The sequence below is a fragment of the Triticum aestivum genome, chromosome 5D (genome assembly GCF_018294505.1).
Source record: "Triticum aestivum cultivar Chinese Spring chromosome 5D, IWGSC CS RefSeq v2.1, whole genome shotgun sequence".
Classification (NCBI taxonomy): domain Eukaryota; kingdom Viridiplantae; phylum Streptophyta; class Magnoliopsida; order Poales; family Poaceae; genus Triticum; species Triticum aestivum.
In genome coordinates, this window is record NC_057808.1 from 459,183,222 (window position 1) to 459,198,457 (window position 15,236).

Sequence of the window (15,236 nt, forward strand, 5' to 3'; positions counted from 1 at the left end):
TCACCAGCAGACAACAGTATCTGATCTTCTGATCACCAAGCGACGGATACACGTGCATGCATGCAGATGCAGGCACGCAGGTCCAAGATCTCGGCACGGGGAACAGAGCACGGCGGCCGGGTCCTAGGTCGCCAACCTACAGCTACTACTGTACAAAATATGGGGCTAGCTAGAACGGTTGTTGCTGCTGCCTGAAGAGAATAATTCCTCTGTCCCGAGTCACGGCTGGATTCGGCCATCACCACAGCACGCGCCTTTGTGAAGAAGCTAGGGTGCAATAAACTGAGCTGAGCAGCCTCTCTCGATCGGGTCGCGCTCCGGCAGACAGCTTGCGGCGATAAGGCGATGACAAGATTCCATCTCTTCTCTCCACTGGTGGCCGGAGACATCTCCAGCATAAACAGCTTCTGTGGCATACGGCCTGGCCACCGGCACCTAGTTCGACAATCATCATCAGCCTAGGCTATCGATGCATCTTTCAAACACTTTCTCGAACTCGACGGCCTGCTACTGGCTAGCACCATATGCATGGATGCTGCCGGGCTAACCGAATTCGATCCTCAACTTTCTCTTGAAGAACAATAGTACTGTTGGCACTACTGGCTTCATATCTACCACAATCGTGGAAGCAACTGGTGTTGAGCATTTAGAGGAGTCACCCTCGACCTCAAAGGGATTCTTATGCCAGTTGGAACTTGGGAGTCAAATCCTGGGAAGAACCATCGCGGATTCTTCATCTTTTGAAGGTGTTGGGAGGCAGAACAAATGCTCGCCAGAAGAAACCGCAGGAATCAACAAAGAATTGAAAGTATAACTTGCATATCAAACTGGACAAGAAGTTACGAAGGTAGATCTACATAGACCATGGAGAGTAAACTCGCTACCAAAGCTGTAGAAGACCCCATTGTGCCTATAATGCTAACCGTGCGGGCGAGTTACACGAGTTCTACGCCCCTTAACAGTCTTGCCAAGCCTTAGTCGTCTCAGTCGATGTGAGATCATACACTAAGATCCGTGTAAAAATTTCTTTTCAATTTGTTTTCTTGCATATTATGTCACTTGATTGAGACTTGGTTAAATCTCAGTTAGATTGAGACTGGTTAAATCTCAGTCGACTGAAACTTAACCACACCCTTCCATTAATCCAATCATCCGGTAAAACCCTCATAATGATCCATGGATGTAGCATTACTTCCTTTTTTCTGATGATAAATAACCTGATCTCTTTCTTTGCCTTTCATCCCCTGTGTTATTTTGTTATTGAAAACAATGCCAAGAAAAGCCCAACATTGATACTGAACATATTGGCTTAACAAAAGAGAACAGAGATGGAAGTTCAATATTAGTACAAGCAGGGTGCATGCCCAATCAATAGGCAACAACCCCAGGTAGTATCAGGAGCAAAACCCAAAATTTTATATTAACAATATAATCAGTTAGCTAGACATTCATACGATTTCCCGGCAAAAATGGAACAAAAGAGATCCGCATGATTTGCTACAATTTTCCTGCCGGGGTCTCATAGGGGGCAGAAGATGGAAGAAGACGCCAACCGCTTGATTCGCATCGGCGTTTCCTCTTCTCCATGTATATTGTTGCTGTGACGCTGCAGCTCCTTTCCTTTTTATTGCTCCTCTTAACTTGTTTTCGTAATTACCCTGTCAACATATGAGAAGAAAATTTAGGATAATGAATTATATGCTCCCATGACCATGAAACTCGTTTTGTTTTTGAATTATTTGGGGTGCTTGTGACCGCTAGGGCGAAAAAAGAAGACATATATCTAGAGATGAAGACACAAGAGATGTGTACGTGGTGTGACCATTGAAAAGTATCCTGATGGAGACAAGTTAAGAATGGTACAAACCATTGACATGGCTAGGTTGGCTGCACGTATGCACCCACATGAGTTGGCTAGTGAGACCTAATTCTTGGCATATGGGGAAAATTGTCCGAAAATGACGGATTCTCGCGCCATGCTCCGAAGCTTATCTTGTTTTCAGATATTTTGTCTATTAATCGGGATTTTCTTGGCACTACGGAAGTGCAGAACCACTCGATAATTGCCAGTTGCGGTGTAGTTTTCATATGATGGTAACACTCGAACATATGCATGCTGATGAGGTATAACATAGTTCAGTTCATTGCTAGGAGCATCAAAATGAAAGAAGTCTGTTAAGATGATGGAGACCATGTTTTGCCAACTTATTCAAATTCCATGTTGTGAAGTCACGGGGCACATAGGAAACCCCATTGTTTTGCTTGGGAGTTTTTACATTATCTACCAGCAGAAGTTGTGGTTGGCCGTGTAAACCCAAGACCATGCCTTGGACTGCATGCCGTAGCCCCGAACCAAATGCGGCACCGGCTCACTCCGGCATGGTGCGGTTGGTGCTCTTTGAGGCGAGATCGCCCCGCAGCATGGTGGATGGCTCCCAGGAATAGACATTGCCATATCCATGCTTGATGCTTTTTGAAAAAAAAAATATCCATGCTTGATGTGAGAAAGAAAGAAGGGGAATTAACCCCTCGCGAAGGAAGGGGGAAATTAAGGGAAGGGGAAGAAATGCTTCCACGTAGGCCAGTTCTATTGGGAGTTAAGTTTATAAAAGGGCTAGATGAGCACTTTCATACTTTTTACATTTGAGGAGTTAAATTTTGAGGACTTGTTTGTGTTAAAATTTAGGGGCAGGGGCAGAGATACTCTTAAGGCATGAAATTCTAATTGCGTCGATATGGCGTGATGAGCGGCGTGGCGAGGAAGAAGAGGACAATGAGATTAGCGCTTCCATGATCTGGCGGCGGATCTGGTCGCAATGGCAGTAACAGTGAGCGCCGAGCGGAGAGGAAGAAAATTGGTGAGAGAGGAGAGATGGTCGGCGGTGATCGACGGGAGATGCGATGGGACCGCGTGTAGCTGCTTCCTTTCATTTCGTGTAGTAGGAAAAAAAAACTGATTAATTGCAGATGTAAAGCTTATAAGTTTGTGGGTGCTGAAATTATTTGATGTTAGTGAAGACGTGATTTTTGATCCCATGTACTATATAGAAAAATATATTAACAACTGACTAAGCAACCAAACTTGACAAAAGAAGTGAACCAAACAGGCTTCCTAGTCCAAGCTTCCCAAGGGCTTCCGAAGCTTCTCTTGCCCGAAAAAGAAAAAATAAAAGCTTCCAGCACCTTGCCTGGAGAAGGGAAGAGAAACAAGCATACCTCATCTTTTGTTTGGGTGTATCGCGTTCCCCGGCGTGGCGTTGGCGGTAGCGGCAGGCGTGCCACCGCCGGTGTTGCCATTGGACACGTGGTGGAGCGCCGGACTCTGCTGCAGGGCCTTCGCCCCTAGCGGGTAGTAGCCCACCCCCTGCGCGAAATGCTGCCGGGAGAAACGTCCATCTTACGTGTTAGGGAGAGTGGAAAAGACGGCGGGAGCGTTGGAAATGGATATGGTTTTGGCGGTTGCCGGGACGGACGGACGGAACCTGATGGTGATGGTGGTGGGCCGGCGGCTGCAGGTGGTGGGGGTTGACGCCGAGGAAGTGCGCGTACTGCTCCGGCAGGCTCACGCCGTGGCCCTGCTGCGGCGGCGCCATGAAGGGCATCCGCGCCATGGACGGCGGCCCCATCTGCGGCAGGTACTGGTGCATCTGCATGCCCGGGAACATCACCGCCGGCGGCGCCATGCCGCTGCCCATCCACATCATCTGCACCTGCATCTGCAGCGTCTTCAGGTACTCGATCGCCTCGTCCAGCATCGACGCCTTGTCAGTCTGCAATGCATGCCGCCCAGCACAAAACCCAATCGAGCAGATTCATTAGTAAAACCAAACTAGAGTTTCATTCAGGTTCGCCGATCAAGAAAATAAATGCTCCCGGCACCTTGTTGCAGTGGGGTATGAGCTCTTGCAGCGCTCGCATCTTCTCGTTGATCCTGTCTCGTCTCCTCTGCAACCGTCGTCACAAACAACAGCCGTCAGTTTCAGAGATGTAATGACCAAATTACCATTGATCGCACAAGAAGAAATGAATCACGGAACGCACCCTCTCGGAGAGGTTGTGCACCTCGGCGGCGCGGCTCCTCCGCGCCGTCGTGAGCTTCTGCGGCGGCTTGCGCTCAAGCGCCAATGATTCCGACTCGGCGTCCTCGCTGGGGCTCTCCGAGTCCTCCGTGTCCAGTCCCCGCTTGCGCTTGCTGCTCCGGTTGCTCGTGCTCGTCGGCTCGGTGCCGGTGGTGGCCGTGGTGGCGGTCACGCCGAAGCTGTAGTTGGACCGCCCGGACGAGGAGGCGACCGTGGCCTCGTAGCCCCTGCCTCTGGCGTTTGCATTTCCGCTCCCCACCGCCGAGGGCAGAGCGCTGCCTGCGCCGCTGCCGCCATAGGCAGTGGTGTGGCCGGCGCGCCCCTGCTCGCTCACCGCGCCCTGCACCTGCACCTGGTTGCTCCCGCAGAAGCTCGCCCCCATCGCGCTCAGCGTCGACGACGCGCCCTCCTCCATCGCCGCCTTCCCGGCCCGAGCCTGGACGAGGTCCGACAGGACGCCGCCGGCGTTGTCGCCGCAGTCGGCCAGGCTCATCGATTGCTGCCTGCTGGAGCAGGACACGTGCGTGGACTTGGGAGGCGGCATCAGGTCGCTCGCCGCCGACACCGCGGACGACTGGCTGCTGCGCCTGTCGGCGTCCCCTAACACTGGGGCACCGTCCCTGCCGGCCTTGCCGGCGTCGACCCCCGGTGGTTCCTCGCAGAAGAGGTCCGTGAAGATGTCCTTGTCGAGCGAGTCGGCGAGCGCGAACGGGAACCACAGGCCGGCCTCGTCTTCTTGCACCACCGGCGGCGCCGGAACCTTCTCAGGCCTCGGCGGCAGCTTCCGATGACCCTGGCTCTGCATGACGACATTGCCGTTGCACCACAGCAGCTCCATGAGGTCATCGTCCTCGCTGCAGCAACACACACCATGCACGAAAACAAAAAGGTTAGCAATACCATTAGACCACAAATTCCAATGCATGAAGCGATCAAGAGCGAACCCGAGTGGCCTGGAGATGTCCCCCATGTTTCCCCAATCTGGCACGAATTGGCTCATGGCTCAAATCATCACAAGCATCGACCGGCGATTCACTTCACCGCAGAGGGCACGCTGCATGCCGAAGCAAACAGAGGAGATGGCAAGAATCAAACAACAAAATCAGCTGAGAAACTGTGCTTCATGTGCATGCGGCATGGTTTTTTAAATTTGATTGGCAACGAGAACATACTGCTCCAGAAAAAAAAATGTGCCTCCTGCAGCATAGCCTGATTTGGCTTCAGATGAAGCAAGCAGGGCATGTGCGATGCCAGACAGGGCCAACTATATGGAAATAATAATGCGTTGAATAATTCTTAAAAAAAGAACTTCTGATAGCAAAGGAAATCTCAGAGTACTAAAAAATTGCCAAAAGTATGTATAGGAAAGCAGGTGGAGTATGCAGGGGGGAACAGGGAGGCCAATGATGGGAAAAAAAAGGAAAGGTAGATGCAGTACGGGGAGCCTGCCTGCAGGAAACCTACCGGTCATGTAAACCTGCCTGCAGCACATGCAGAGGAGCAGCTAGCAACCAGCGACACAGTGAAAAGGCTTCACATAAGGGATTTGTTTATTCCTTTTTAATCTACTCATCAATCAAGTCTACAGAGCACTAGCAAAGGAGTAGTATCATTTTAAAATATATTTTTTTCTGTTAAGATGCTGAGAAGAAGTATTTTATAGGAAAAGCGAAGAGCTTCAGAGAAGTGCTTTACAAAGACTCAGAAGCTTTAGAAGCAGCATAAAACTAGGATTATCCCGTTAAGATCGGTGGATAGGGCGAAATCCACATCAGGTTTCAGAAGAGATTGGAAAACACGCATTAGGGACGCAGCTTTTGGAGAAACGTAATGAGAAAGCGGAGGGGGAAACAGAAGAACCAGCAGCCATGGAGCAAGAACTAACCAGTCTGGTTGCAAGATCCAGCACCGGCCAAGGAGGCTTCTTCGGGAGGATGCTCACTCTGTACTCTTCTTGTGTTGGAGATTGGAGGAGAGGGAGGGGAGGCTAGTGAGGGGGAGGAAGGAGAAGAGCGGGCGGGTAGCGGGGGAACCTGTGCTTGGCACCCGCAGTGGCTTTTAAGCAGCCGCGCAACATTGTGGCTGTGGGCTGAAGAGAAGTGGATTCCCGCGGACAGAGACGGGGGAGGGAGGGAGGGAGGGAGGAGGGAGGATGTGGAGGAGGAGAGAGACGGAGGGGAGGGGAGGGGGTCCGGAGCGGACGGGCGAATGATTAGAGGAGCAGACGTGTGAGTACACCTTGCACCTGCTTGCTGCTGCCGCCGCATAGGGAAGGGGGCTACGGGCGCGTGCATGCATGTATGCCGTTTTCTGTGTCCCGCCGGTTTTTGCCATTTCGAGGGGAGGGGTAAAACCTTGCCGCGCGTATCGTGCTGTATGACGGCCACGGGCTGCAACCACGAGAATGCTAGATCTGCGAATCAACATGTGGTTGGATGACTAGAGGAACTGTGGTCTTCTTAGCCCACCAGGGTTTAAGTCCTGATGCTTGCATTAATTTCTGAATTTATTTCAGAATTTTCGGTGATGCGCATTCAGTGAGAGGAGATGTCCCCGTCGACGACGAGGTGCCTACGGTGATTTCGTAAATTTCAAAATGGTATGCCGGCTTAGTCTTTCGGAGGTGCTCATAGGGGTGTGTGCGTGTAGGCCGTCCAGTGCATAACGAGTACTACCGGGAGCCAACCCTAGGCCCTCCGCCGTCAAAGCTCTCCTCCAGGCCGTCACATCGCCCCTCCTCTTTCCCATCCGGCGGCAACAAGAGGAATGAAGACATGTCCGTTCATTTTGTTTCTTTTTCTTAGGTTTTTGTTTTTTCGATGACACATCTACGATGCGTTGGCGGCGATGGCGAGTCGGAATAACCCCTTACATCAACGATCCGGCGTCGGCGAAGGGCCTGTGTTAGTTCGTGTCTTTGTTTTTTCTTTTCTTTTTGCTCTTTTCAGATCTTAACTGTTGGTGTGTGGTTCATTTCAAGATGGTTAATGCTCTTCTTTCTTCCAAGTGGTTGTCGATGACGGTTTCTTTATTTGTCAATGGAGATCTCGCTGATTCGAGGACTTTGCCGTCACGACCAAGGTCCGTTCATCTCGGGTGGCTCAAGCGGCTTCAAAAACCTCAAGGGTGATTCCTTTGGTGGAGTCCTCGTGGCGGCGCACATGGTTCCATGCTGCAGTGATGCTCTTTCTCTGTGTGGCTGGTTCTCGTCAACGACGACTCCTCGGTGTTAGGGATTATTATTTTTCTGTCTTGCAAAGTCTATTATGTAAAAATGCAGTTGTATCATTTTTATATGAATAGAGCAGTTTGTGTTCGAAAGGAACAGAGTACTTCCAGAAGAAATGTAGCTCACGTGTTCTTCCATACCTTTTTCCGTAAAAGGTATAGTTTTTTAAATAAGACGCTGAGTTTATACTAAAAACTTCAAACAATAAAAAATATCAAAAAAGGAAATTACAAACAGGTTCCCAAGGAGCTAAACAAATTCAATCTCCAACACAAGCCAAAGGCAGGCCGCTGTTGCCGCTTCAGCATCACCACAGCCGAGATGACATTGTACCTACTATCAGGAAGTCAATGCGATAAGGTCCAAGCTTGGCATTCTTCTAAACCTTTGGCAATGGTGTTTTTGACTTTATGCACACTAATTATCAAAGAATATGTCAGAAATTCTTTTGTATGCATTGAAATAATTTAAGATTGTTAAATATAGATAATTGTTATGGAGAAAAGTCCACATTTCAACCCGGAACTAACCACTCAGTCCGATTTACAGCCCTCATCTCAAAAACCGGTTGTATTGCACCCTCAACTTACCACAAAGTTCAAAAGACAAACCTGGTCTTGTTTCTTGGTTGGTCAAGCAGTTTGACTAGGCGACGACTCAACAGCCAATTCACTAGCCCACTGATGACCCACAAGTATAGGGGATCAGTCGTAGTCCTTTCGATAAGTAAGAGTGTCGAACACAACGAGGGCAAAAGGAAATGATAAGTGGTGTTCAGCAAGGTATTCTCTGCAAGTACTTAAAATAGCGGTGATAGATAGTTTTGTAGAAAGATAATTCGGAACAAGTAACGAGTAGCAATAGTAACAAAGATGCAGCAAGGCATCTCAATCCTTTTTATAGCAAAGGACAAGCCAAACAGTTCTCTTATATAAAGCAAAGTGCTCTCGGGGACACATGGGAATTGTCATATAGTCACGTTCATCATGTTTAGTTGATTCGCGTTCGCTATGTTGATAATTTGATATGTGGGTGGGCCGGTGCTTGGGTGTTGTTCTTACTTGAACAAGCAACCCACTTATGATTACCCCCTCTCGCAAGCATCCGCAACTAAGAAAGAAGAATTAAAATATATCTAACCATAGCATGAAACATACGGATCCAAATCAGTCCCTTACGGAATAACGCATAAACTAGGGTTTAAACTTCTGTCACTCTATCAACCCATCATCTACTTATTACTCCGCAACGCATTCCCTTAGGCCCAAGTATGGTGAAGTGTCATGTATTCGATGTTCACATGACACCACTAAAGGAAGCAACAACATACATATCATCAAAATATCAAACGAATACCAACTTCACATGATTACTTATAACATGACTTCTCCCATGTCCTCAAGAACGAAAGTAACTACTCGCAAATCATATTCATGTTCAAGGTCAGAGGTGTATTGAATATGCTTGAGGATCTGAACATTTAGTCTTCCACCAAATAAACCAACTAGCATCAAGTACCAGATGTAATCAATACTAGTAACAACCCACAGGTACCAATCTGAGATTTTGGGACAAAGATTGAATACAAGAGATGAACTAGGGTTTGAGAGGAGATGGTGCTGGTGAAGATGTTGATGAAGATTGGTCCTCCCATGATGAGAGGGTCATTGGTGATGTCGATGGCTCCGGTTTTCCCCTCCCGGAGGGAAGTATCCCCGGCGAAATCGCTCCGCCAGTGAGTGATGACCCACAAGTAGTCCTTTCGACAAGTAAGAGTGTCGAACCTAACGAGGAGCAGAAGGAAATGACAAGCGGTTTTGAACAAGGTATTGTCTGCAAACACTGAAATTATCGGTAACAAGTACTTTGATAGCAAGGTAATTTGTAACGAGCAACAATAGTAACAATAGCAAATGTGAGTAAAGGTAGCCCAATCCTTTTTGTAGCAAAGGAGAGGCCAGAACGGTCTCTTATAATAAGAAAAGCGTTCTTGAGGACACACGGGAATTTCATCTAGTCACATTCATCATGTTTGTTTGAGTCGTGTTCGCTACTTTGATAATTTGATATGTGGGTGGACCGGTGCTTGGGTGATGTTCTTACTTGAACAAGCCTCCCACTTATGATTAACCCCTCTCGCAAGAATCCGCAACTACAAAAGAAGAATTAAGATAAATGTAACCATAGGATGAAACATATGGATCCAAATCAGCCCCTTACGGAATAGCGCATAAACTAGGGTTTAAGCTTCTGTCACTCTAGCAACTCATCATCTAATTATTACTCCACAAAACTTTCCCTTATGCCCAAGTATGGTGAAGTGTCATGTAGTCGACGTTCACATGACACCACTAAGGGAAACAATACATACATATCATCAAAATATTGAACGAATACCAAATTCACATGATTACTTATGAGAAGACTTCTCCCATGTCCTCAAGAACAAACGTAACTACTCACAAATCATATTCATGTCCAAGATCAGAGGGATATCGAATAGCATCAAGGATCTGAATATATAATCCTCCACCAAATAAACCAACTAGCCTCAACAACAAGATGTAATCAACACTACTAGCAACCCACAGGTAACAATATGAGGTTTTGAGACAAAGATTGAATACAAGAGATGAACTAGGGTTTGAGATGAGATGGTGGTGGTGAAGATGTTGACGATGTTCGGTCCTCCCACGATGAGACGGTTGTTGGTGATGTCGATGGCTCCGGTTTCCCCCTCCCGGAGGGAAGTATCCCCGGCGGATTCGCTCCGCCGGATAGCAAAAGTGCTCCTGCCCAGATTCCGCCTTGAAACGGCGGCGCTTCGTCCTAAAAGTCCTCTCCTTATTTATTTTTCTAGGTCAAATGGCTTCATATAGTAGAAGATCGGCCATGGATGATGGCCAGGGGGGCCACAAGCCACCAGGGCGCGCCCTAGTTCCTCGTGGGCACTTGGTGGCCCCCTCTGATATTTCTTTCTTCCACTATTTTTATATATTCCAAAATAATTGTCCGTAAAATTTCAGCTCATTTGGAGTTGTGCAGAATAGGTATCTATAATGTAGCTTTTTCAGGCCCAAAACTCTAGCTGTCGGCAATCTACCTCTTCTTGTAAATCTTCAAATTAAGAGAGAAAAAGCATTAGAATTGCACCGCAAAGTATTCTCTTGATCAAAAATGTCATAAATAACAGTACGAAAACATGATGCAAAATGGACGTATCAACTCCCCCAAGCTTAGACCTTGCTTGTCCTCAAGCGAAAGTCGATATCAATAAGCATGTCCACATGTTTAGAGAGAGAGAGGTGTCAACAAAAACAAAATACAGACATAGTAACATCATGATCAATTTCATAGCAGTAATATATTCGATCATAAAACTTATCATGAGAAAGTTACAATTCATCACAACAACGAAGTATTAGGCATAAACTTCCTTGAAAAGTAACAAACTATGTTCTCAGTCAACAAGGCAATTACAATTCATCACATTCTCTGGAATGGTCTCGTGTAAGAGTTTTTGTTTAGCAAGGCCACATACTCAACTATCATTTAGTCTTCTATGATTGCTGACACTAACGATATATATATGTGGAGCAAAATTTTCAGTCAGACACATAGAAAGATAGGGGCTTATAGTTTTGCCTCCGAACTCATTTAATTCAAGGGTAATTGATACGTCCATTTTGCATCATGTTTTGCTACAGTTATTTATAGTGTTTTTATTCAATATAACACTTTGTGGAGTAATTCTAATGTATTTTCTCTCATAATATGCAAGGTTCACAAAAAGAGGGAGATTACCGGCAGCTGGAATTCTTGGCCTGAAAAAGCTACATCAGAGATACCTATTTTGCACATCTCCAAACGAGCTGAAATTTTACGGAGATTTATTTTGGAATATATTAAAACTATTGGAGAAAAGAGATACCAGAGGGGGCCACCCAGGTGCCCACTAGGCACCAGTGCATGCCTACCCCCTGGCGCGCCTTGGTGGGTAATTGGCCCCCTGGCCAGCCTCCAGTGCCCATCTACTAGTATATCAGGCCATTTGCCGTAGAAAAAAATAAAGAGAAGACTTTCGGGATGGAGCGCCGCTGTCTCGAGATGGAACTTGGGTGGGAGCACTTTTTCTCTCTGGTGGAGCGATTCCGCCGTGGATACTTCCTTCCGGGAGGGGGAAATCGAAGCCATCATCATCACCAACAACCCTATCATCGTGGGAGGGCCGATCTTCATCAACATCTCCAACAACACCATCTCATCTCAAAACCCTAGTTAATATCTTCTGTTCAATCTTTGTATCAAAACCTCAGATTGGTACCTGTGGGTAACTATTAGTGTTGATTACATCTCGTAGTTGATGCTAGATGGTTTATTTTGTGGAACATTATATGTTCAGATCTATTATGCACTTGAATACCCCTCTGATCTTGAGCGTGAATATGTTTTGTGAGTAGTTGCTTTTGTTCTTGAGGAAATGGAAGAAGTCTTGTCATATGTAATCATGTGAATTTGGTATTCGTTCGATATTCTGATGATATGTATGTTGTGATTCCCTGAGTGGTGTTATGTGAACGTCGACTACATGACACTTCACCATCTTTGGGCATAAGGGAATGCATTGTGGAGTAGTTATTAGATGATGGGTTGCTAGAGTGACAGAAGCTTAAACCCTAGTTTATGCGCTATTCCGTAAGGGGCTGATTTGGATCCATATGTTTCATGCTATGGTTAAATTTATCTTAATTCTTCTTTTGTACTTGCGGATGCTTGCGAGAGGGGTTGATCATAAGTGTGAGGCTTGTTCAAGTAAGAACAACACCCAAGCACTGGTCCACCCACATATAAAATTATCAAAGTAGCGAACACGAATCAAACAAACATGATGAATGTGACTAGATGAAATTCCCGTGTGTCCTCAAGAACGATTTGCTTATTATAAGAGACCGTTCTGGCCTGTCCTTTGCTACAAAAGCGATTGGGCTACCTTGCTGAATTTGTGTTACCGTTACTATTACTTGCTCGTTGCAAATTATCTTGCTATCGAACTATCTCTTACCGTTAATTTCAGTGCCTGCAGAAAGTACCTTGCTAAAAACCACTTGTCATTTCCTTCTTCTCCTCGTTGGGTTCGACACTCTTACTTATTGAAAGAACTACAATTGATCCCCTATACTTGTGGGCATCAAGACTCTTTTCTGGTGCGTTGCCAGGGAGTGAAGCGCTTTTGGTGAGTGGAATTTGGTAAGGAAAAAATTATATTACATGATGAAATTTATTGTTACTTGTTACTATGGAAAACAATCCTTTGAGGGGTTTGTTCGGGGTATCTTCACCTCGTCCGGAAGCACAAAGAGTTGCTCCTCAGCCTATTGCACCTACTGAAAATATTGGTTATGAGATTCCTTCGGGTATGATAGAGAAACTGCTAGCTAATCCTTATGGAGGAGATGGAACACTACATCCTAATATGCACCTAATCTATGTGGATGAAGTTTGTAGATTATTTAAGCTTGCAGGTTTACCCAGAGATGAAGTTAACAAGAAGGTTTCCCCTTTATCTTTGGGGGGAATGCATTGACATAGTATAGGCTATGTGATGATATTGGAGCTTGGGATTGGAGTCGATTGAAGTTGGAATTTCATCAAAAGTTTTATCCTATGCATATAGTTCATTGTGATCGGAATTACATATATAATTTTTGGCCTCGTGAAGGAGAAAGTGTCGCTCAATCTTGGGGCAGGCTTAAATACATGATGTATACATGCCCCAATCATGAGCTCTCAAAGGAAATTATCTTACAGAAGTTTTATTCTCGGCTTTCTCATGATAATCAAACCATGTCCGATTCTTCTTTGACTGGCTCTTTTATGAAGAAAACTATTGAATTCAGATGGAAACTTCTGGAAAGAATTAAACGCAACTCCGAGTATTGGGAACTCGACAAAGGTAATGAGTCAGGTATAACCCTTAAGTTTGATTGTGTTAATCTTTTATGGATACCGATGCTTTTCACAAGTTTAGCACTAAATATGGACTTGACTCTGAGATAGTAGCCTCCTTTTGTGAATCATTTGCTACTCATGTTGATCTCCCTAATGAGAAATGGTTTAAGTATCATCCACCTGTTAAAGAAAAGACTGAGGAGCCAGTTATAGTTAAAGATGAAACTATCATTTACAATGTTGAACCAGTTGTGCCTACTGCTTATGTTGAAAAACCACCTTTCCTTGTTAGGATAAAGGAACATGCTAAGGTTTCAACCGTGGTTAACAAACGTAATATTAGAGCACCTAGACCCGCTGAAAAAATTAAAGTAGAGCCTAGTATTTCTATGGTTAAAGATCTCATGGTTGATAATATTGATGGGCATGTCATTTATTTCTGTGATAAAGGTGCTAGAATTGCTAAACCCAATACTAAAGATAAGAATGAACCCATTGTTGGCATGCCTGTTCTCTCAGTTAAAATAGGGGATCATTGCTAGCATGGCTTATGTGATATGGGCCCTAGTGGTAGTGTTATCCATTTTACTTTATACCAAGAAATTATGAATGATAGTGCACCTGCTAAAATAGAAGACATTGATGTTACTATTAAGCTTGCTAATATAGACACTATCACACAACTTGGGATTGTTAGAGATGTTGAAGTCTTGCATGGGAAGATAAATTTTCCTACTGATTTTCTAGTTCTTGGTTCTCCACAAGATGATTTTTGCCCCATTATTTTTGGTAGACCTTTCTTGAGCACTGTTAATGCTAAGATAGCTAGATTGCAAGAACGAAACCGTCAGTGTTAATTTTGGTGATGTGTCTCATGAGTTTAATATCTCTAAGTTTCGTAGGCAACCTCATGATAAAGAATTTCCTAGTAAAGATGTAATAATTGGTCTTGCTTCTATTGCCGTACCCCCTACTGATCCGTTAGAACACTATTTGCTAGACCATGAAAATGATATGCACTTGCATGAAAGAAATGAAATAGATAAACTATTTTTTAATCAATAGCCTATTCTTAAACACAATTTGCCTGTTGAAATTCTAGGAGGCCCTCCTCAACCTAAAGGTGATCATGTGTTTGAAATAAAATAATTGCCTGATACTTTGACATATGCTTATCCTGATGAGAAGAAGATATATCCTGTTATTATTAGCTCTAACCTCACAGAGCATGAAGAAAAGAGATTATTAAAAACTCTGAGGAAGCACCGAGCTACTATTGGATATACTCTTGATGATCTTAAGGGCATCAGTCCCACTCTCTGTCAGCACAAGATTAATATGGAACCCGATGCTAAACCGGTTGTTGATCGTCAACGACGATTAAATCCTAAGATGAAAGAAGTGGTAAGAACTGAAATACTAAAGCTTCTGGAAGCAGGTATAATTTATCCAATAGCTGATAGTAGATGAGCAAGTCATGTTCATTGTGTCCCTAATAAAGGAGGTATCACTGTTGTTCCTAATGACAAAAATGAACTTATCCCACAAAGAATTATGACTGATCACAGAATGGTAATTAATTTCAGAAAATTAAACAAAGCCACTAGGAAGGATCATTACCCTTTGCCATTTATTGATCAAATGGTAGAAAAATTATCTAAGCATACACACTTTCGCTTTCTTGATGGATATTCTGGTGATACGTCTCCAACGTATCTATAATTTTTGATTGTTCCATGCTGTTATATTATCAATCTTGGATGTTTTATAATCATTTTATAGCCATTGTATATCATTTTTTGGTACTAACCTATTGACATAGTGCCAAGAGCCAGTTGCTATTTTTGCATGTTTTTTACATCGTAGGAAATCAATACCAAACGTAGTCCAAACGCAGCGAAACTTTTTGTGGATTTTTCTGGACCAGAAGACAACCAATGGGCCGAAGTAGTGCCTGGGGGTGCTCCGAGGGGAGCACA

At 45.0% G+C, this 15,236-nt stretch overlaps 1 protein-coding gene across 1 annotated transcript; it reads right to left on the reverse strand.

The window, feature by feature from the left end:
* Positions 1-1,392: 1,392 nt before the first annotated feature.
* On the reverse strand, positions 1,393-6,319 carry LOC123122741 (transcription factor PHYTOCHROME INTERACTING FACTOR-LIKE 13). The gene is made up of 7 exons (XM_044543073.1): positions 5,965-6,319; positions 5,024-5,133; positions 4,042-4,933; positions 3,880-3,945; positions 3,483-3,770; positions 3,217-3,376; positions 1,393-1,658 (listed from the first exon to the last, which is right to left on the reverse strand). Exons 2-6 carry the CDS (start codon positions 5,077-5,079, stop codon positions 3,218-3,220), a joined length of 1,461 nt encoding a protein of 486 aa, XP_044399008.1. The 5' UTR covers positions 5,080-5,133; positions 5,965-6,319; the 3' UTR covers positions 1,393-1,658; position 3,217.
* Positions 6,320-15,236: the final 8,917 nt, after the last annotated feature.

Bases quoted from the DNA above. Each gene is read 5' to 3' on its own strand.
- LOC123122741 (XM_044543073.1), bottom strand. From the start codon at position 5,079: ATGAGCCAATTCGTGCCAGATTGGGGAAACATGGGGGACATCTCCAGG. The intron at 3,771-3,879 runs GTGCCGGGAGCA...CATGCATTGCAG, and splicing joins TCATACCCCACTGCAACAAG to ACTGACAAGGCGTCGATGCT. The intron at 3,377-3,482 runs GTTCCGTCCGTC...TTCTCCCGGCAG, and splicing joins CCCACCACCATCACCATCAG to CATTTCGCGCAGGGGGTGGG.